Genomic DNA, 24391 nt, shown 5'->3' with positions numbered 1-24391 from the left:
AGATAATGGACACGAATATGACAGCTCAAGGCAAAGTATCTACTTCCAAGTCTGAAAAAATTGATTGGATATTGGAAGGGAAAAACAGGTAGGAACTAGAAGCAATGGGGCCAAAGTCAGCGATCAGCAGAAAAACCAAGGTCTAACAAGATAATTGTCACTAGATAAGACCACATTGAACTAGCAGAATATTGACTAGTCATTTCATGGTCAGAGCTGCAGAAAACAAGGTTATAGAGACACCTGGGAAATTGCCCTTTTTGGCCTTACTATAAAAAAGAGTTTATTACACTGCTGATTTTCTGATCAATTATCGTCAAGAAGTGTTCATAGTAATTCATATAATTATGCTGCAGATCAGTTCAAAAAGAGCAAACTCACTTGTCAGCTGGTTCCATCCTTTATGAAACATAAAAGACACTCAGACACAACAAGTGCTAGCAATCGTTCCACTGCCACATATTTTGTATTGACCAGTGGAATAGGACCCTTTGTCAGCCTCATTTGTCCTTAAAGCGATGAGGTCAACAGTGCGTATAAAAAAAAATAAAAAAAATTGGAATTGGTTTTAAAATGTAGTAGCAGCATCAAGATAGGAAGGCAGTGATTTGTCCAGACATTACAAAGATCACTTAGAGTAATCCAGAATTAGAAAAACATGGCTTCTTTCTTTGTGCCATACCTGCCCATGGGTTGTGCGTAGTATTGCAGTTCAGTCCCATTCACTTCTGTATAGCAGAGCTTAAATTTCAAACTCAACACATGGACAGATGCAGTTTCTAAAAGAAAGCAGCAATGTTTTTTTAAACTTGGACTATCCCTTTAATTTCTAGGCCAAGTGGATTTCTCTTTAGAACTGCAATTTCTTCCAGATCTGATAACAACTAGAGGAAGTGCATTTGGCAGGACCTCACTGTAGTTTGCCGAACTCCAGTCAGTCAAGAGTTGGCTTATCATAGGAAAATAATTTTGAACATTTTACCTGCCATGTCCTTCACCCCAGCAGAGAATCATGAGATTAAACTTCCCATTTCCTTCATCCACTAAGTTTCTGGTGTACCTACAAAACAAACACATAGCGTACCTTACAATAAGTCATTTTATATCCATGACTACCACTGCTGGAATTCTCCACAATGATTAAACATGACCAGAAAGACAGTGGAGTATCACAGAAATCAGCAAACAAATTATGAGGCGATTAAGCCATTTATATGGTCAAAGGCTGACTGAGAGTGCCCTAGACCCCCAGGTAACATGGGTCAGAGGTCCATTGCCAACCACCATCATGATGATAAACTTGAATTGTGTCATTGTTTTTTCTTAGGCCCCTTTCACATGGGAGTCATGGATTTGGGCTGGATAAGATGTCAGTACATTGCGGGAAAATTAGTGATTTTTCCTTGCAAGTGCAAAACATTTTAATGCGTTTTGTAGGATCGTCAGAAAAATTGGCATGTTTGGTACCCAAACCTGAACTTCTTCACAGAAGTTCGGTGTTGTCTAAATTATAAGGGAAAATAATAGCATTCTTAATACAGAATGCTAAGTAAATTAGGGATGGAGGGATTCAAAAATAAAAATAAATTTTACTCACCTTAATCCACTTGTTCACGCAGCCCGGATTCTTTTTCTTCAGGACCTGGGTAAAGGACCTTTGATGACATCACTGCGCTCATGGATCATGCGACGGACCATGTGATGAGCGCAGCGACGTCACCACAGGTCCTTTTCCTACTGCACAGCAAAGATGAAGACAGAAGAGAAGCCAGGCTGTGCGAACAAGTGGATTAAGGCAAGTAAAATTATTTTACTAAGCATTCTGTATTAAGCAGAATGCTATTATTTTTCCCTTTTAACCATGTTATAAAGGGAAAATAAAGATCCAGGTCCCCATCCTAGCAACCGTGCGTAAAAAATAAATCACACCGGATCCGCACTTGCTTGCGATTTTCACACAGCCCCATTCACTTCTATGGGGCCTGCGTTACATGAAAAACACACAAAGTAGAGCATGCTGTGATTTTCACGCAACACACAAGTGATGCATGAAAATGACCGCTCATGTGAACAGCCCCATAGAAATGAATGGGTCTGGATTCAGTGCGGGTGCAATGCGTTCACCTCACTCATTGCACCCGCGCAGAAATCTCGCCCGTGTGAAAGAGGCCTTAGTGGAACATGTAAAGGATTGCTTTGTCTGTTCATACTGTATACTCAATCTACTAAAAAGAACTAGATCAAGACTGGCATCAGTGTCAAGCTAAAAATCTACAGCTATACCCAGATCTGGACTTGTACAAGTTCATAACACCCTGTAGACAATCTCCTGAATTGCAGGCTGTATAAACTTTGATGCAGAGTTTAATATGTATTGTAATGCCTGCTAGTCCATTGCCTTCATCTTCATTTTGTGCTTGGTTTTATTAACTTTTATTTTTCTAATTTGTAGGACGACATTTGAGGTGCAAACATTTTGGTGAAGCCATGCAGCCCCATAACATAACAATATTTCCATATTAAAACTAGTCTTTACAGCAAGAGAGCTGAGGAGACTGGTCAACAATCTAATGTGTATGGGGAGCTCCCACTTCTCATGTGACAGAGGACAGGGAGAGAAGGCATTCTGTTCTTCTAGGAGATAAGTCACCACCACAAGGTGTCTGGGAGTGGTTTTCATTCCTCTGCCCACTGCAGAATACAGCTCAGCCAGAGTGTGTATTTACAGGGATTTGAGGGAGTGGAGACAGATACTTTAGCTGTCGTCAAAAGCTTTTGAATGTATATAGGCAAAAAAAAAAAAAAAGCCACTGTAATATCACATCACAGTATACTGCGTGTGGAGGAAAAAACGCATATGTAATATGTAGCAGTGCTACAAACATGGCCATTAGTGAATGCTTATGAAAGGTTATATATACTATTAAAGAGGACCACAAGGGGAGTTTCCCAGTTTAATAGGATAGGCCATCAGTGTCTGATGAGTCCAACTACAGGGACTAACACCAGCAAGTGGCACAAAACAATATACAAAAAATATATGCAGAAGAACTCAGCAAGCAATGGACGACTGTAATCATATTCTCTATGGCGCCACTTGTGTAAATGTGTTCAATAATACATTTACTCAATGGCAATTTTGCGTCAAGTGTAGTGATAAGCGGCAGGGGCAATATTCAAATTCACGATATTTCACAAATATGTTGTAGAATATTCATCATATATCCGCAAATTCGCTATTATTTTCTTGATTGTGAATATCGGCAATGTAATATTCGCATAAAGCGCGTGCAATACAGGTGTGGGTCACTTTTGCAAGCTGCTAGAAGTTTTCTGAGACTGGAGAAAATGGTTGGCACGGCAGAACCTTAAAAATGACTTTATATGCAGAGAGAGTGCTCCAATATATTTGCGATTACGCTAATCGGCAATTAATGTTGCACATATTTTGTGCAAAAAGTCGGAAACAAAATTGCGCAATTTCACTCCAGTGAGGACCACACTTCTCTTATGCAACTTTTTATTGGAACATGCAACTTTTTCGTAAAGACGTGCGACTTTTGTAAAGCCGCTTACTGAAGGATAAACTGCTACCATCAAACCACATGTATTACAGTCTTAAAGGGATTCTGTCACCAGGATTAACGATATAAATATCGCTATATGTGCCCATTAGTCTCCATGCAGTGTTTAAAATTATCCCATTGTTTATGCTCTGTGTGTTAGATTCTTATAAAAAACGATCTTATTGATATGTAAATTACCTCTGTCAGGAGCCCAAGGGGTTGTCCCACGATATATTGGAGCCCAGCCGTGCCCATCGATCCGGAGGGAAGGGGATTTTGTGTACAATTAGTGGGAAGGTTTCAATACTGTGAATGAATGTGATTGGCTAAAATATAAACTGTCCCAGTCTTTTACAAGGGCCCCAGGGGGAGGGTCCCTTGCTAGGAGACCTGCATAAAAGGATGAAAAATAACCCATTAAAGAGTTCCCTGTTTTTACCCTTTACCAAGTTGAGGCTGGTGTTTGGGTAACTGATCGACACTGGGGGATTGCTATACGCTGAAGATTTGCTATACTCCCCTGGCATAACAACTAGCTCTTGTAAGAGCTGTTCCTGCTCTCTGGATGTTGGAGAGGTTCACCCACTGGAGCCTGGAGCCTTGTCATAGGTCCAGGGTGGGTAGGAGACGGTGAGACCTCAACCAAGCTGCGGCGGTTCATGGGGTCTGCGGTGCGTATGGTGTCAAGTGGAGTGCTTGGAGTCCTCGGAAAGCACTAGGAGCATCCATCAACGGAGGGACCCGGTCGGGGTGCTAGGAGATCCGTTACACTGACTGACTGACTGACTGACTGACTGACTGACTGACTATCTCCCACTAACTATCTGTAATATCTATCTAGCTACATACACCATCTAACTATCCAATGTAGTGTGGAAAGCACAGAGCACAGCAATGACACTGCTGTCTCTCTCAGAACTAAAAAAAAAAAAAAAAAAAAAAAAAGTTGAAAATGGCTGCTGGGGAGTTTCTTATACAGTAAGGGGTAGGCAACTTTCCTATTGGTTGCTAGGGATGTTGCTAAGCTCAGACAAAGACATTGCAGCCTTCTCATTGGCTCACAAGCAAGAAGCAGGGAGCGATCATGGGTTCAGATAAAATAAAAAAAAGAGCATATTCAAAAATATGAAATAAAAAAAATTATATTACACACACACAAACACACACACGGGGTAGCTATAGGGGGTGCAGAGGTAGCAGTTGCCACCGGGCCCAGGAGCCCGAGGGGCACAAAAACCCCTGTGCCACACAAGACACTGGCATTATAGAAAGTGCATGCTGGTCAATTTACACCTCTGGCTAGAGGGAAGGGGTTAGGTCAAGAATTTGGCATGAGGGGGTGCCCTTTCAATGTTTTCCTCAAGCAGCAGGAAGGCTATGTGCTTCCCTGCCCCTTGCCAACATGCACTGAGGGATGAGCCTTTAGCTACGCCCCTGTATATGTATATGTGTGATATATAGCAGATATTCGCTATTCGAGCCCAACACTAATCAAATGTCTTATGATGTTTGATAAGTTTGGTCAATCTTTCAAACTAACCCTTCTGTACTTTCCAAGCCACCTCTTTACTGGTGTAAATCAGCGTGACAGTATCATAGCTACTTTCCCATCCACCTTTTTTTTTAAGCTGGAATGAGTGGTGAAAGAATGTAAAAGACTGCAAATGTTTTTTTGTTTTTTTTTTTGCAAATTAGTCCAAAAGTCTAAATTTTTGTGACTTTTTGAATTCTGAATTGTAGAGTGCAGGGCTTAAATTCTCTCAGTGTATTTTTCAAGTGTTCAGAAGTATTAAATAAGAGGACTACAGTGACATTTCTTTTTATTGCCATCTCAAGTAGTGCATTCATCGCTCACTTATACTTGCTCAATAGCTAATATCTGGAAAGTGAACAGAGAACAAAAGGGACAAGAGCTCCTAGAACGTTCTCTATGTTATCCTGGATACCATTACACAGCCTTTCTTATGTTGCTATCAACACCAGGCAGAGCCTATTTAATTATCCTGAAAATATCAAATAACCTTAGTTTTTCTGTTACTGCACAAATATTTAAAAAAAGGGTTTACGGTAACTTTATCAAGTTCATAGTAAATATGTACTTATTGATCTCTTGACCCTGGATTGGCTCATAAATAAAATTTAGTTGCAACGTAGAGAGCTGAAGAGGTCAGCAGGTTTTTTTGGCTTTGACCAAACAGAAGCTAAAATTTAACTTTCTTCCTACATTGAAATACCGATGGCATCATTTATGACGCTTCCTTTGTAATAAATTCAGGGTCATGGCTTCTGTTTTTAGAACAGGAAAAGGACAGCTATGCCTGATCAGTTTTCAAATGGACTGCAACAAATCCCATTGACTTATAATTTCTGCTTGGTTCCATTACTTTTTTGGGGAAGAACAGCTATACAGACTATGGGGGAGATTTAGTGCACAACAGTAGTCTCTATGGCGGCTGGTGATATCATAGACAGCACTATGGGCGCTGGCCTGAGTATGCTTACCTTATTGCACCCTAGTATAGTGAAGGGAAGCACCTCAAATTGGCTGGAGTCGGAGCACCCGCTGAGAAGAGCGACTGAGAGAAATTTTATTTCTTCCCCAAAGTCTGCTGCTTCAGGTTTTTTTTTTCAATCATTTTGTTTTAAATGTCGTATACTGTTTCTATGGTAGACTGAGGTACAATTATAAAACGTATTGACAAATCCATCAAGTTTACAGTATATAAAGACTCAATATTTTCAGCCTGGACCCTTCTTCCCCCCCCCCCCCCCCCCCAAGACTTCTGCAATTCGCCCTACCATGCTGGATATCAGCTTCTGGGCCAAATCCCGACTGATGGGAACCTTGTCCAATTAGTGCATAGAGTTTGTCACAATTTCTCTATTTTAGTTTGTCCACCCACTTTGAGCATTGACCAGAGGTTCTCAATTGGATTGAGATCTGGGGAGATTCCTGGCCATGGACCCAAAATTGTAATGTTTTGTTCACCAAGCCATTAGTTATCACTTGTGACATTGGGTTCCATCATGATGGAAAATGATTGTTCATTACTAAATTGCCCCTGTACCGTTGCAAGAAGAGAAGTTGCTCTTTAGGGATGTTTTCATACCATTCGTGGGCAAGGAGGTACATCCAAATACTTGTCCATATAGATATAACGTATGTAAATAAGTAAAGGAGGGGGGGAGGGGTTACTCGTCATAATGTGCCATTCTTTGAACACATACAGTGTTTTAGATACTTTTTGCCATTTGTCCAACAAGTGGGCATGGCTTACCTGAAAGGGATGAGACTTCATATGAAAGGTCGCTTGGCTTTTAAGTGGCACTATGCACCAAAACTTTGCCACTTTTTTTGAGTAAACAAAGCCACCAAATAGGTGGAGTAAAGTTAGACTAGAAAGTGTACAGGGGCTCCAGATTAATCATCCAGCTTTAGACACTATGATTAATCTGGTGCAGTTTATGCCTGTGTTTAAGTTTATGCTGTTTTAAGGATGTATTACACTAGCAGATTCTGCAGGCGATTGTTGGGAAAGAAGAGTGCTTTCCCAGCAATTGTCTGCTTGCTAGCGGAGGAGACAGCTGCTATTACATGCTGCTGGCAAATAACTATTCCTAAACTGTCTAGTTATTTGCCGGCAGCAGATTGTGATTAGATAGTAAGCTGAAAGATCCCGGATTGCCTGAAGAACGAGTGTTTGCCTATTCATCGCAGTAGACTGCCAGATGATCACTGAAGAGCGGAACTATGAATGCTCTTTAGCGATCTGGCAGAAAATCTACCAGTGCAATACAGGCTTTACTTTTAGACAGAATTAGTTAATGTGGGTTAGAGTATCCCCAGTATTTAAACCTGTTACAATTTGTACTTTCAAGATTTGTTTTTAATAGAGCAATTAAGTTATTACATGAGGCAAGAACTATTTTTTTTTTTAGAATTCTGGGTGTGGTTCAGTATTTACTGTCTGATTACTACAAGATTTTAAGATGTCTAAATACTTTAACGCAGTCAATGTCTAAATCAGACAAAATGTCATAGCCTTGCTAGTATAATAAAGTTGTTGGCGTAAATGTTGTCGGAAGTCTGCTCCAGTCAGGAATTGGAGTAGATTTAAAGGGGTTATCTGGGCTTTTACTATTGATGACCTATCCTCACAATAGCAATAAACAAATGTAGAAGCAGCACCACACGGTCCTTTCTGATGTATCCTTATAGATGCAACAGCCTCACCAATGGCCCTGGATCCAACAGCCGGAACATATAGATGAATACAAGCGGTATCAGCAGCATCTCACATCATCGACTTTGAGACTTTAAAGTAAAGTAATGAGACACATAGCAGCAACGTCTCGGCTGATAAACAGCCTTTGTCAAGCCTGTTCACGTTGTATTACATCCGCATATTTATGTTAAAAACAAGTGCGCCACCCCCATACAGATTATCCAATTACAAGGTACTGGTACGAGCCAACCAATGAATATACACCTTTTTCAAAACCCTCTTTAGCCTAATATGCATTCATGTCTCACCTGAATGTCATCCAATCAGACTGCAAGCCCAACCGATCGTCACATGACGTCCGACACTGCTGAATAATATATGCATATATATTCAATTGTGTAGATCATAGCATCAATTAGACCGTTTGGCGTTCCTCCCTACTATGTGCGCACAGCTGTCCAAATATCTACGTCATGGTCCATGTTACCTCTGATGCGCCTGTGGGTCCGCCTCTCAGAATCATCTCGCGCCGTCCTCTGCTACAGTCATTGGGCCGCGACAGGCGCACGCGGTCACATCACCACAACGCAGACGCGCAACCATCTGAACTCACAGAGGGCGGCCCGAGGTTACCATGGCAACCCACAACACCAGAGGCATCCAGGTATCCACAGATGCCCTAATAACAAACTCCAATCAGCCACCTGTGCGCACATAGTAGTGAGGAACGCCGAACGGTCTAATTGATGCTATGATCTACACAATTGAATATATATATATGCATATATTATTCAGCAGTGTCGGACGTCATGTGACGATCGGTTGGGCTTGCAGTCTGATTGGATGACATTCAGGTGAGACATGAATGCATATTAGGCTAAAGAGGGTTTTGAAAAAGGTGTATATTCATTGGTCGGATCGTACCAGTACCTTGTAATTGGATAATCTGTATGGGGGTGGCGCACTTGTTTTTAACATAAATATGTGGATATAATGCAATGTGAACAGACTTGACAAAGGCTGTTTAGCAGCCGAAACGTTGCTGCTATGTGTCTCATTGCTTTGAAGTCTCAATAAAGTCGATGATGTGAGATGCTGCCGATACCGCTTGTATTCATCTATCCTCACAATAGGTCATCAATATCACATCTGCAGTGGTCCAACACCCCTGCCGATCAGCTGTATGAGGAGACGCCATCTCCTCTCTCAAAGACTATGGACCGCAGCAGCGGACAGGAAGAGACGGCACATGCACGCTGTCTCCTCATACAGCTGATCGGCAGGGGTGCCGGACCCCTCCTATCTGAGGATAGGTCATCAATAGTAAAAGCCTGGACAACCCCTTTAATTCCCGGATCAGGGACTGCTAAAAAACGTAAACCAACAGAATATTTAGGTTTACACTAAAGATATTTGATTTGTGAAGGCAATGGAAAAATACATTAGCACATCTGGCAGCTTGTTTAACTAAACATTGGCTATATGCATAACCTGCCAAGATAATCTGTCTCAAATCCCTGGCTCGGATAGTCATTTTTCTGATGTGGTTTAAACAGGATTTAGCCGGTAACACATTCTAATGCATAATCCTTCCCTGCAGGTCACCTGTACAAATCCTTTTTCAAGCAAAAGACTTCACGGCAAGATTTCACTCCTGAGAGGTCTGTTTTAGTAACTACTTGTATTCCCCATAACATGGTTCCAAAGCATTTTTTCTTAGAACTCTGCAGTGTATCATTGCTGTAAATTATTCCTCCTGCGTTACCATACCCCTCGTCAATAGGTTGAACACCTACACAATCTGACAGTATCCAATCAGTGCTATCAATGTCCAGGAACATGCCCCACAGAGAAGGAAGATGTTCACATCCAGTTGTCAATTTATTCCTACATTTCCCAGAGGAATAATGGAGGGATGGCATACCTTCACATTACACCTACAGGAGTTTTACTGACATCCCATTCTAAATCCATAGACATTAATATGGAATTGGTCCCCCCTTTGCAGCCAAGCCTGGAGCTACACAGCGATCTTGGCTGCAACACCGATTGAGCAACCAAAAGATCTCAGTGTACCAGTGCAACCATTGAAACTTCGAAACTTAGTGGGACGGGGGGGGGGGGGGTCACATAGTAACTTGCAAGTTGGTATGACCCCAGTATCGCAAAATAATTCAATACCGCTGGATTTTTCGTGAGGGTAATGGTAACTTGCTAGTTGCACTGTGACCCCAATTAATTTGTTGGCTCCACTGTTACATGGCAATCTTTGATCTTGCAATGGGTGACCATAATGCAGCTTTAGGCCTCATGCACACGACTGTGTCCATTTAGTGGTCCACAAATTGCGGATCTGCAAAACACGGATACCAGCCCACGATATGCAAAATGAAACATCCAGCCCACGATAGAGCAGACCTATACTTATCTGTGATATGGACAAGAATAGGATATGTTTTTTTTTGTGGGACCACGAAATGGACGTGCAGATGCAGACAGCACACAGAGTGCTGTCCGCATCTTTTGTGGCCTCACTAAAGTGAAAGGGTCCACGACTGAACAGCAAAAAAATGCATCTCGGATGCAGACCCAAACCAAGGCCGTGTGCATGAGGCTTTACATTATTTCATCCGATGCTCGATTTTGTGCTTGGTGATGTAAAGCTTGCTTGCAGCTGCTCAGCCATGAAAACCAATGTCATGAAATTCTCGCCGCACAGTTTTTGTGCTGATGTTAATGCCAGAGGAGGAACGCTGCAGTTATTGAGTCGGGCAGAGCATTATTGACTTTTATAACTATGCCAAAAAACAATATCACAAAAAACACAATAAGTAATAAAATATACAATATTAAACAATATTAATACAATATTAAAAATATTCAGATTAAGAACAGCATCATAAGTAAATAACTGGATATACAATGGCATGCAAGAGGTGCTTAGTACAACTCAGGTGAATGAATGTGTCCTGATTGAATAACAAAATCGTAAACAGTTCGATATTAGATGATCGACGATGTGAAAATCGGAGGTTAGTTTATATCGAATAAATATTCTAATGTTCGAATAAATGTCCGGACTAAAATTCAAATTTTTCTTTCGATTATGACCACATATTCGATCAATATTCCCTGTATGGCAAAATGAAAGTCACACTTGCGAATTGCCGTCTGACTAGAGCACACAGTGGCGTCCCACATGGCTAATAGTGTCTGATTCAGCAGGAGCAGTGTGAGCGAGTTGATAGCCCTCAGTGTAGAGATTCTCCGGTGTAACAGGAGCTTTGATCGTACCTCTATCGATGTAAGGGTCAGGATATTCGCTAAATGCCAAACGTATATCAGGGCAAAATCCTCGATTCAAGTCATTAGACTCAGGACGTCCATCAGCTGATGTGCGGGTCTTTTGAAACCAGACGCGTTTCGGGGTCTTTTCCTAGCCCCTTCCTCAGTGGTAACTAGGAAAAGACCCCGAAACTTGAATCGAGGATTTTGCCCTGATATACTTTTGGCATTTAGCGAATATCCTGACCCTTACATCGATAGAGGTACGATCAAAGCTCCTGTTACACCGGAGAATCTCTACACTGAGGGCTATCAACTCACTCACACTGCTCCTGCTGAATCACCACTAACAGGTACCGCCGAATCTGACACTATTAGCTACGTGGGACGCCACTGTGTGCTCTAGTCAGACGGCAATTCGCAAGTGTGACTTTCATTTTGCCATACAGGGAATATTGATCAAATACGTGGTCATAATCGAAAAGTATAATCGAAAGAAAAATATCGAATTTTAGTCCGGACATTTATTCGAACATTAGAATATTTATTCGATATAAACTAACTTCCGATTTTCACATCGATCATCTAATATCGAACAGTTTACGATTTTTTTATTCAATCAGGACACATTCATTCACCTGAGTTGTACTAAGCACCTTTTGCATGCCATTGTATATCCAGCTATTTACTTATGATGCTGTTCTTAATATTGTATATTTTATTACTTATTGTATTTTTTGTGATATTGTCTTTTGGTTTTTGATCTACTAAATTGGTGTAATAAATATTAACATTAGCAATTTTGAGTCAGTCCCTGTGTGGTCCATTTGGAGAGTGCTCAGCCTCTCTATATTTTACATTTCCCTTTTGACTGGGTGAGTCATCAGGCTTAGTAGCACCCATTCATAGCTACAGGCGTTAGTGAGCCACCATACTCTTTATATCTTTTATAACTATGCGCCTCAGCTCTCGGCCACCACACTCCGTAGCTTTACGTGGTCTACCACTTCATGGCTGAATTGCTGGGGTAACTAAATGCTTCCACTTTGCAAAATACCACTCACAGTTGATGGTGGAATATTGTAAGATTTTCATGAATTTACTTGTTGAAACAGTGGCATCTAGGATTCAGGGAACTCTTTAGAACGACCCATTCTTTCACAAATGTTTGTAAAGACAGACTGCATGGGTAGGAGCTGGATTTTATACACCTGTGGCAATGTGACTGAATCCATTACCTGAACTCAGTGATTTAGGGTGATGTCACACATTCAGGTTTTTGATGCAGTTTTTGAATCCAAAACCAGGAGTGTATAAAGAAAAAGAAAAAAAAAAAAAAAAAAGTTTAATCTGTTCTTTATACTTTCTCTCCTTTCATGAACCACAATTGCTTTTGGATTAAAAAAAAAAGTGCATCTAAAAACCTGGATATGGGGAAGCACCCCAAGGATAAGTTCAGAGGTTTTAAGACAGATTTTTCAGCAGGTTTTTCAGCGAAATCCAGATGCTATTGGGAAAAACCTACTCTGTGATAGTAGGTTATGGAGGAAACCTTTATTACAACCAAATGGGCCTGGTTATTAACTCTAACATCCATCCACTGGCCTTATCTCTGCTCTCCTGCCTTGCACCCTACTGTTCATCCACCCAACATCAAGGCACCGCAGCTATCACAAGGCAGGAGCTCCAAGCCCAGGTTGTGCACCTTCACTCACTGCACGTGTGGACCAAGGAACGCTAGAGGGAAGAGGGATTATCCACCCTCATTGCCACTGCCACCACTCTCATCCTTTCCAGATACAGCCACTGCACCTCCCTTGCGGATTCTTACATGCAACGGTGATAGTCATCCCTGCCATATATCTGACCAGATTACATTCAGTCCTGAATATGTTCTTATTTGTAAAACGTGTCTGTATTCCGTATTCCATGATGGACGTGCTCGTGGTGGCCCTGGCTGCGCTGACACTTCAAGCAGTAGGACAGAGGATGGGCCTGCTGTGTGAGCAGTGTGTGACATTTCAAGCCACCTGCCCTGCTGCGTGCTTACCATCTGTCACCGCCAGATCTCTGAGAAGCTCTGACAGACGTTCTTCAGTACCTCTTGCTTGAGGTTCTTTTGTCTTGTCATCTCGTTTCCCTCTCTCAGCTGTTATCTAGTTGCACTGATTGCATCCCTTTATATCCCCTCCCATACTGCATCACTTTGCGGTTTATACAACTTCCTGGATTGTGCTTACTGCTAGATGCTGCAACTGCTGGTTCCTCAGATAAGTCTTTTCCTTTATTTGGGTTTTTCTTTTGGCTTGATTCTAGGTGACCCTGACTCCCTCCGTATTAAGTGCAGGGAGCCGGTCTCACTCAGTCTAGGTACGAGGGCATGCAATTTTCTATAATTAAAATGTTTGCATGGGCTGAGCAGTCAGGGAGAGCTCTGGTGTTTTTATAGGGCTCACCCATATGTTCCTTAGTTTGGAATCAAGTCAGTTGGATTTTTATGTTGGGTTATGTTTAGTTGTGACTTCTAGTTTTCTGTAACACCATCCGTGACATCTACTTTCATAGTGAAAGCACAGCAGGGCCGGCAGTCTGCAGAGCAAAGTGTCAGACAGCAGGGAGGGTTGCCACCTTTTCTTCAAGCCAAACCCGAACACGGGTGGAACACATCGCGACCAGAAGCTGCGTTCCACAGGCCAGAAGTGGGTCTAGCTGTGGAGCGCAAGCTGTAACTGAGGAACGGGCCAAGCAGTCAGGATATCAGAGAGGACAGTAGGGTATAAGGAAACACAAGGAGGAACAATAGTAAAAGAAAACATTTAAAGGAGGGAGGGAGTGACTGAAGACAGCACCGCCCTGCGCTAGCATCACAGCTGATCGCATCACCCGCAGTGACAGCTTATCGTCCCCGCTGGTGACACCTCATCGGGCGCTGACTGACACCGCCGCTCACCGCCAGCTGTCAGGTGTGCAAGTCTGCAGTTTGAATCCTGTGCCTGGGTCTGAGAAAGGCTTGTACACGGGCACAGGATTACAAACCCGGACTGTCCGGGTCATTCCCGTACGGGTGGCAACCCTCACAAGCTGCCCACTGGGAATCTTCCCAGTGGAGTGAATGGCCAATTCGCCCCTAGACGTGCAGAAATGCTTTCTAGAAGAACAGTACATTGCTGCTGCATTATGACAAGTAGCACACTGCTTCTGGCAGGTATTAGCAGAATCAGCCTACAAGTTTGGTAACTTAAAGTGGTTTACTGATCCAGTATGAGATCGGCAGTCAGACATCTGGGGCTTCTTCGCAGCTTACCAAGCACAGCATTGTCCATTGGATAGCGGCTGTGCTTGGTATTGCAGCTCAGCCTCGTTCACTTGAACTGGAATCAGCTACTCCTAGGGCAGTTGATTGATGAACGCAAGTCACTGGCCTAGAAAGAGGCCATGGCCGCTTAAGACAGCTGATCTCCGGTGACCTATCTTGGCGATAGGTCATAAACATCAAAGTCGCGGACAACCCATTTGAATTTTTTTTCAGTAGAATATTAATATGTGACCTCGAAATTTTCGGGCCCAAAACTACAAAAAATTGTGGAAGTTCAAAAAGGTTCATAAACCTGAGCAGGTTGGAAAAAAATAAATAAATAAAAATCAGGGGATGGTACTCACAACCATGTAACCATGTATAGCTTTACAGGGAAATGTGAATTGGGAGCTTGTAATTACTGTCATAAATCCTTCCTTATCTTGTGCTTATCACCACAAGTAAGTGGAGAGCAGGTTTTCCTGCCTTCTCCCAGTGACTATACTAAGTAAAGGCCTTTTTACCAATAACAATGTTTTCAAACCACCATTGACCCATCTGTGATTTGCAAAATAAGGAATTAGACTTACCGGTAATTCCATTTCCTAAGATTCCCTCATGACAGCACCTGTACATTCTCTCCCTTACTAGCTACTATGTAAATATTAAAACCATAAGAAAATCTTATATGCAATAACTGTTGCATCCATCCTGGTATAGTAATCTGGAAAACACTGGAGGATGGAGGTCGGAGGGACCTTTTAACCTCTGTCCCAAGAAGGTCAAAGGGGAACATCCTCCTGTGGTGCCGTCATGAGGTATGAACTGGAAATTACTATTTATTTTACACACTTATATAGCACTACTATATTCTGCAGCGCTTTACAGACATTAGCATCCAACTGTCCCGAATGGGGCTCACAATCTAAGTTCCCTATCAGTAGGTCTTTGGAGTGTGGGAGGAAAGAGGAGTACCCGGAAGAAACTCAGGCAAACAAGGGGAGAACATACAAACTTCATGCAGATGTTGTCGTTGGTCCAAGTATCTGATGGCAAATTGTATCAGTACGATTATACATATATTGCCTATATTGAGTCAAAATGTTCAACAAGCAACAGTTACTAAATCCAGTAACAATATATTTTTATGTATGTAGGGCTCGATACATTAGTGATAGTTGGACGAAAGATCATTAAATGAAAATGGTTCATAGATGAAAGATCTTTTTGGGGAAACTACATTCAATAAAGATCATACGTCCATCGCATGATTTCACTTAACAGTCTGTAATGGCCAATATGGACTAAAATGTACAAACTGGATTCCCCAAAAGTTGGGACACTAAACAAATTGTGAATAAAAACTGAATGCAATGATGTGGAGATGGCAAAGGTCAATATTTTATTTGTAATAGAACGTAGATGACCGATCAAACGTTTAATCCGAGTAAATGTATAATTTTAAAGGAAAAATGCATCGATTCAAATGTTCACGGTGTCAACAAATCCCAAAAAAGTTGGGACAAGTAGCAATAAGAGGCTGGAAAAAGAAAATTTGAGCATAACGAAGAGCTGGAAGACCAATTAACACTAATTAGGTCAATTGGCAACATGATTGGGTATAAAAAGAGCTTCTCAGAGTGGTCACAATCCACCGTGCCATCCGCTGTTGCCAGCTGAAACTCTACAGTGCAAAGAAGAAGCCATTTCTAAGCAAGATCCACAAGCTCAGGCGTTTTCACTGGGCCAGGGATCATTTAAGATGGAGTGTGGCAAAATGGAAGACTGTTCTGTGGTCAGACGAGTCACGATTCAAAGTTCTTTTTGGAAATCTGGGACGCCATGTCATCCGGACCAAAGAGGACAAGGACAACCCAAGTTGTTATCAACGCTCAGTTCAGAAGCCTGCATCTCTGATGGTATGGGGTTGCATGAGTGCGTGTGGCATGGGCAGCTTGCATGTCTGGAAAGGCACCATCAATGCAGAAAAATATATTCAGGTTCTAGAACAACATATGCTCCCATCCAGACGTCATCTCTTTCAGGGAAGACCCTGCGTTTTTCAACAAGATAATGCCAGACCACATTCTGCATCAATCACAACATCATGGCTGCGTAGGAGAAGGATCCGGGTACTGAAATGGCCAGTCTGCAGTCCAGATCATTCACCTATAGAGAACATTTGGCGCATCATAAAGAGGAAGGTGCAACAAAGAAGGCCCAAGACGATTGAACAGTTAGAGGCCTGTATTAGACAAGAATGGGAGAGCATTCCCATTTCTAAACTTGAGAAACTGGTCTCCTAGGTCCCCAGACGTCTGTTGAGTTTTGTAAGAAGAAGGGGAGATGCCACACAGTGGTGAAAATAGCCTTGTCCCAACTTTTTGGGGATTTGTTGACACTATGAAATTCTGATTCAACATATTTTTCCCTTAAAATTGTAAATTTTCTCAGTTTAAACTTTTGTTCCGTGATTTATGTTCTATTCTGAATAAAATATTAGAAGTTGGCACCTCCACATCATTCCATTCAGTTTTTATTCACGATTTGTATAGTGTCCCAACTTTTTTGGAATCCGGTTTGTATATAACCATCCACAAAAGACTGTTCACCTGATAATTATGTTAAACCATCAACCTACTTCTATCTAATGTGTATGGCCACTAGGGTTGAGTGAATCTGCTTCAGATTGCTGTAGCTGAACCTGATTCTATTAAAAACTTTAAGAATATGGGCTGTGTTCTACTGTAAGATGTAATGCCTCCATGGAGTTCTTTCCGAAGTTTCAGCAAATATGGCAAGACTTATTTTGTCTCGCCACTATCACTCTGTTTATTCCCATAAATTACTGTATAAAAATTCCAAGTGGAACTCAAATGTATGTAAATAAAAGAGCTGACACACAATAGAGGCTGAACGAAGTCTCACAATAGTCGCTAAAACTTTGGAAAGACCTCAGCGGAGGCCATACATTTTACAGTAGGACAGAGCCCATATTCTTAATGTAGTTTTAAAAAGAATCGGGTTCAGATTTGCTCAACCCTAATGGCCACACATGCTACATTCTCACTGAAAAAATTCTTTGAATATCAGATTAGTGGGAGTCCAAATTACACCCACCGATCAGGTGCTTGAAAGGAGTGGCAGCCCTCTTTATTGTTTACATGGGCCTGTCTACTACCTACATGTCAGCTACTCAAAGAGGTGAATCTGCAATATCCTTCCCTGCTGGTACAAATTAGATGGCAAGCAGGTAGATGGCCAATGTAAATAATTCACCACAGCCCCAAACAGCTGATTGTCGGGATTTCCGAGAGTCAGACCCCAAAAGATCTGATATTAATGCTCTATCCTAATGAATGGCCATCAACCTATCTTGAGGATAGGTCATCAATATAAAAACCCTGCACAACCCCTATAATGCATTGGAAACCCATCTAGATGCTTATCATAAGACAAACCAACATATGGCCCTAATCAAATGGAGACTTTTCTAAAACAAAATAATTGCAATGCCTTCTTCAGTATGTGAGAAACACATCTACCGAAACTTAGGACATTTACAGTCGTCAAACTGAGAATAAATCAAAGAAATGGCAGGAACTAAAATAATTCTACTCTTTTACTGTATGTGCCTGTCAGAAGACTACAGACTGCCATAACTCAACTTTCTCTGTTAGATACAGACTGCCGTAGTAAATTCTGATCTAGTTGGAAGCAAATGCTAATGAGTTGACAGCTGCAGGAAAAGTGAAAGGTCCTTCCAAGGAGTGGAAGTTTGCATTGGGGATTTTGGCCCCTTAAAAAAGCAAGGCTATTTTCACGCGGGGCATTTTGGAAACATGGAAGAATGATAACAGAAACTAACCACATGGTCCAGTCAGTCTACCGCTATATTGCTTCCCTTTAAATTTTTTCTTCAGATAATTACCTAGGATAAACATAACTATGTTTAACTTAAATGGGTTCTGCACTTTGTTTAAACTGATGATCTATCCTCTGGATAGATCATCAGCATCTGATCGGCGGGGGTCCGACACCCGGGACCCTCGCTGATAAGCTGTTTGAGAAGGCAGCAGCGCTCCAGCAGTGCCACGGCCTTCTCACTATTTACCGCCGGTGATGTCATGACTAATATCACTGGCCTGGGCCGGGCCAAGCTCCATTCAAGGGAACGGAGCTTAGCCACGCTCAGGCCAGTAATAAAAGTCGTGACATCACTGGGCCTGCGGTAAACAGTGAAAAGGCTGCGGCGCTGCTGGAGCGCCGCTGCCTTCTCAAACAGCTGATCGGCAGGGGTCCTGGGTGTCGGACCCCCGCCGATCAGATATAAAAAAATAAAAAAAAAGTGCAGAACCCCTTTAACTCCGGCTGTTGTCACATATAGGTTTCTTTTGGTATTTTTGTTGTGTTTATTGTTGCATTTTTAGGCAAACAAACCAGCAGCTCCAGATGTTTTCTTTGGGAGATATTGAGTGTACATTTACATGACAGTGGGAAGGAAAAAAACGGACATTAAAATTGTATAAACTGTCATTTTTTTATGGCCATTTAGTATCCTTGCGTCTATCCATTTCCTGGACATCTATCCGTTTTTACCATCTGTTTTTAATGGCCATTAAAAAAATAAAAAAATAAAATGAATACTCCTGCAGTGCCCCAAGTATATATATTAAGCCAACCCCCCCCCCCCCCACAATGTCCTTATATAAATTTGCCCCCAGTATATATTAGTCCCCCCAGTGCACTCTGTAGATATAATGCTTTCCATAGTGCCCCCAGTATATATAGTGCCACCCCCACCCTTGGTTTACACAAATACTCACCTCACCACGGGCACCCATAGGAACACTTGCTCTGCACTGGAGGCAGCAGGTCTTGATGCTCCCAGCAGCATGATCTCACAAAGTCCTGCTGCCGCCAGTGCAGAGCAAGTGTTTATGCTCATGCCTGTGGTGAGCAGAGTATTTTTTTTTCATAGTATACCCATTTTTAATGGCCGTTAGATCGTGCACTTCTGTCTAGATGGCTTAAAACAGGCCAATTGATTTCAATGGGGTCCATCTGGCCATCAAAACAGGCAAAAATCAAACATGTCCTTTTTTGGAAATCCGTTTTTCACTGACCATTAAAAAAAAACGGCCATGTAAATAGCCCCATAGACTGCAATGGTTCTAAAAAACAGCTATCACACAGCAGTTTTCCATTATTGTGTGAATGAAGGCCTAAATGCAGGACAAACAGGTGCTTTTTTGTAGTGCAGTTTTTTTTTAACTCTTGAGGTGTGTTTTTTTTGGGGGTCAGTGGCTTTTCTTTTTTTTTTTTCACGTAGCATGCTCTAGTCCCTTATTGCCGGTAATTTTTTTTTTTCCCCATGTAGGAGCTTCAATAAAACACATGAGCAAAAAAAATAAAAATTATATATATTTAATATATTCAAAAATACTGTCAATACTGTCACTGTCAATATTCAAAAATAGAGTCAGGTATTCTGTGAGGCCTTTATTTTGGCCCAAAAAAGGGACAAAATGCTGTGGAGGAGAAGAGGAGCCCTCACTGTAGATTTTCAAACTACATTTGCTGAAATTTTGTCGCAAGCATAAATTACTCTTTCAATAAAATAATATATTTTCTGGATCTGTTCCTGTTTCTGCAAAAAGATAGAAAAGGTCCTATACCCGTGGAAGAAGGATCCTTTAGTTCAGGGATGCCCAACCTGGGCCCTCCAGCTGTTCCAAAACTACAACTCCCAGCATGCCTGGATAGCCTACAGCTATTAGGGCATGCTGGGAGTTGTAGTTTTGCAACAGCTGGAGGGCTGCAGGTTGAGCATGCCTGTTGTAGGCTATCTAAGCTTGATGGAACTTGTAGTTTAGTTTTGCAAGAGCTGGAGGGCCACAGGTTGGGCATTCCTAGTTTAGTTAAAGGGAACCTGTCACCTGGAAAATGCATATTAAACCGACCACAGTACCTTACAGGATCCCCCAGTGTGTTGCTAATCATGGTTTGTTTTCTTTCCTCTTTGGGTTTCTTCATACTTGTTAAAAACGCAGTTTTAATGTCGGTTGGCACTCTCTCCGAGTCAGGCTTGAAGTCAAGGGGGCAGCGGCCTCCTTGCTTCAAGTAAAGCTAAGCCCTTCTGTAGAGTGGTTTTCCCCCCTCATAGGTTCCAATGAGTTTGTTTACATAAACCGAAAATCCACAAAAGGTCACCTGCTCGTGTTGCGGAATATGTGTACTTTTTCCATGTGAATTCCCTTGCAGAAAAAACAGTGTATGAGAAACAGATTAGCAAAAAAATTAACAATTAAAATGTGTTGCCTGTGCAAGTTATTCTAGTAGCAGCATTTAAGGGTTAAATGTGTACTGTGAAAAGGCTGCTGCAGAAAATTGAAGTGACTAAATAACCAGGAGGGGAGGGAAAAAAAAGTCAGGTTAGATTGAGAGAAATAGAGCGCTCAGCCATGCATCGCTGTAAAGCTGAACTGGCAGGAACCAGTAGTTGTGTCAATATCCATGAGATGATTGGCTCCCAGGCACACACCCTCTCCACTCCCAGCGAGAAATCTAGAATTCTATATGTTCTGCGTGGCATGTGCAAAAATGTACTCCCCACCATGTAGCCTGTCTAACAAGACGGAGAAAGTGAGAAAATACAAGGACTGAGGCCGTCCGGCTATATGGCGACATATTGCAGTGGTACTGATTGATTTTAACTCTCAAATGACAGCTGCAGTCCAGAAGACTGCACACAACAGAGTATTCCTGTGTACGGCAGCTCAGACAACACCAAGGTATAACCAGCACGACAGGTAGTGCACAAAGCAAACTGTGTCCAGTATAGATATATATAATCTATTTTTTTTTATGCACTTATATAGCGCTACTATATTATACAGAGCTTTACAGACATTAGCAACCAACTGTCCCCAATGGGGCTCACAATCTAAGGTCCCTATCGGTATGTCTTTAGAGAGTGGGAGGAAACCCACGCAAACATGGAGAGAACATACAAACTCCATGCAGATGTTGTTCTTGGTCGGAGATAGAGATATATATATATACATACACACATATACACACCCATTTTATATATCAGTGTGCATATATAAAAGTCACGTGCATCTGAATTTGTTTTCGTAGTTTTCCTTGTTTTCACCCTCTGACATCTAAATGTGAACCCAAGACAATGAGATTGTTCTGGCTTTACTTGCTTGCGGTCCATCACTTGACTACACTTTGCATGCCAGACAAAACCAGCATGCCAACTCTCCTAAAACGTGTCTGGAATTAGAAATTCTAAACCCTGTGAGTAAATAGGGAACATCTGTGAAAAGAGAAACAACACACGTCCTGCATATCACTGCATGCTTCATATACATATGTGTAAGTAAAATTGTATGACCTCCATTAACAGGAGGAGTATTACTGATTGTTTTTCCTCTAGGCTACTACCATACGGGTAAGAATCCTCCCGCATCCTTACAAGCTGTGCTTTAGCCTCCAGTGCTGCAAAGTAAAATAACTCACTTTGTGTATATTTGACTTGTGTCAATAGCAGTAAAAAAATAAAATAGTACGTTCTCGAACATAAAACTTATGTCCCAACAGCAAGACCTCTGGTACGTCATCTGTACAGACGTGATGCGTTGGCATACGAGTCTGTAAAAGGCATGTGTATAAGCAAGCAACGCAATTCCAAAAATTTCGCAAAAATCTTAACAGTGGTATAAAGATACAGAACAGTACAAATTTAAAATAACCAGGGAACGGCTTTCAGGAATACAAGACAATTCTACTAATTTGAGACATTACCTGTATGGGTCAAACTTGGCGTACTTCATCCAGTCCAGTGGGTTACTTTCATAGGACTCAATGATATTCTGGACTTCCTCCACATTGACGTTATCACTGGAAAAGATCTCATGCAGAATCTGAATCAGCTCATCCAGGGTCTGTGGCTTCAGTACCTCTGTGTGATCCATACTACCCGTCTGAACTGAGGAGACCCTAACAAGGAGATGCCTAGACCACCAGTATCTGCAGCTGCTTCACACAATCAACTGTGCGGCGCTGCAGCTTTTCTTGTGTATTTATGCACTCCAGCTTGCAGAGGGATGGACCAAGATTGGTAGGGGAGGCAGGAAGGTGGAGAGCCTTGTTTGTGTCTTTATCTGCCTCTTTATTGCTATGTGCTGATAACAAGGACAGGGTGATCAGCACATAAACAGCGTTTTCATGATAAGACAGATTATTTCTTAGTTTCCCATCACTGCCATTAACAATCAGTTGTGATGACATCTCCGTCAGACACCATCAAAGCCTTGTGCATCCACACATAGCTGTACAGCTCCTGTCCTGCTGAGCTTTAAAATAAGGGGATTGCAGGAAGGAGGGGGGGAGGGGTAACAAAGTGCCCAATAAAAAAAAAAAAAAAAAAGCTGCACTTTTGTGCTTTAGCGCTTCACACTAGCGTTTTTGTTTTCTGGTATTGAGTTCTGTCACAGGAGTTCAATACCAGAAAAAAACAGATCAGTTTTATGTCTGTGAAGGTTCTCATTCATCCAGGTCATGGTATATCTGTAAAGAATAAATCAAGGCAAGTTGATCAGTTTTATCCTAATGCATTCTGAATGGAGAGCAATCCGTTCTGTACGTTTTTTGGACGGAGAAAATATTGCAGCATGCCTGCCGGAATCAGGGCCGTCTTTAATATTGATTGGACCCTGGGCAAAAATGTACTTGGGCCCCCTGGATCCCGCCTTCCCACACCTTAGCAGGCAATCACGCCCTCCACCACAACACATACACAAAACATCCACACACCTGGTAGAGTACAGTGAATGACTGTAAATACTTCCAGCACCGCTCTGCAGGAAGGAGACCAGGGCTCGGCTCACCATAGTGTTACAGTGCACCCCAGCACCCCACAGTATGCAGTATAGCACCCTATAGTATACAGCAACCCACACTATGCAGTATAGCACGTATAGTATACATAGTATACAGCAACCCACAGTATAGCACCCTATAGTATACAGCAACCCACAGTATGCAGTATAGCACCCCACACTATACAGTACCCCACAGTATATAGTAGAGCAGTATAGCAGCCCACAGTATTCAGCACCCCACAGTATACAACACCTCACAGTATACAGTAGAGCAGTATAGTACCTCACTGTATACAGCACCCCAAACTATACATGATACAGCACCCCACACTATACAGCCCCCACACTATACAGTACAGCAGTATAGCTCTCCACAATATACAGCACCCACAGTATACAGCCCCCCCACAGTATACAGTACAGCAGTATAGCACTCCACAATATACAGCACCCACAGTATACAGTATACAGCCCCACAGTATACAGTACAGCAGTATAGCACTCCACAATATACAGCACCCACAGTATACAGCCCCCCACACTATACAGTACAGCAGTATAGCACTCCACAATATACAGCACCCAAAGTATACACTATACAGCCCCCACACTATACGGACCCCCACACTATACAGTAGTTTACAGTATATTAGCATAACAGCCCCTGTCACCTTTTTCTGATGTAATCTTCACAAAAAAAAGCTCCACAGTTAAGGCAAACTTCTACAGCAACACTCCTGGTAGAAAGGACCTTGATGACCTCATAGCCATGTGACCAGTAATATTGCTAGGTTACTGGTCATATGGTGATAATGTCATCTAAGGTCCTAGAGAATCACAGCTCTCACAGTACGCTGCCTGGAGTGCCGGCAGGCATGGCATAGCAGCATCCCCTGTGTAGCTGACAGCCTGATACCCAGGGCAGTGGCTAGCAGGGCTCAAGAGGCAGCTGCCTTGGGCCCCCCAGGAGCAACTGGGCCTGGGGCAGCTGCCCCTTTTGCCCCTTGTTAAAGACGGCCCTGGCCGGAATCCTCTGCCGCAATTGTGAAAGTACCCTAAAACATATTGACAATATTGTGAAAGGTATATTTTCATTTTGCTACAATGATAAAAGATTGTGCACAT

The 24391-nt window shown here is 42.1% G+C and overlaps 1 protein-coding gene across 1 annotated transcript in view; it reads right to left on the bottom strand.

Moving 5' to 3' along the window:
* Window positions 1–22447, bottom strand: part of CDO1 (cysteine dioxygenase type 1) — a 31829-nt gene extending 9382 nt beyond the window's left edge. The window contains exons 1-2 of the mRNA XM_044275910.1: window positions 22188–22447; window positions 983–1060 (exon numbers count right to left, since the gene is read on the bottom strand). Of these exons, the coding sequence (XP_044131845.1) occupies window positions 983–1060; window positions 22188–22357 (248 nt within the window). The 5' untranslated portion in view covers window positions 22358–22447. The remainder of the gene's footprint in view (window positions 1–982; window positions 1061–22187) is intronic.
* Window positions 22448–24391: the final 1944 nt, after the last annotated feature.

This window comes from Bufo gargarizans, chromosome 1 (assembly GCF_014858855.1).
Source record: "Bufo gargarizans isolate SCDJY-AF-19 chromosome 1, ASM1485885v1, whole genome shotgun sequence".
NCBI lineage: Eukaryota > Metazoa > Chordata > Amphibia > Anura > Bufonidae > Bufo > Bufo gargarizans.
The sequence above is the reverse complement of the archived record's forward strand: the minus strand, read 5'-3'. Positions and strand labels throughout refer to the sequence as shown.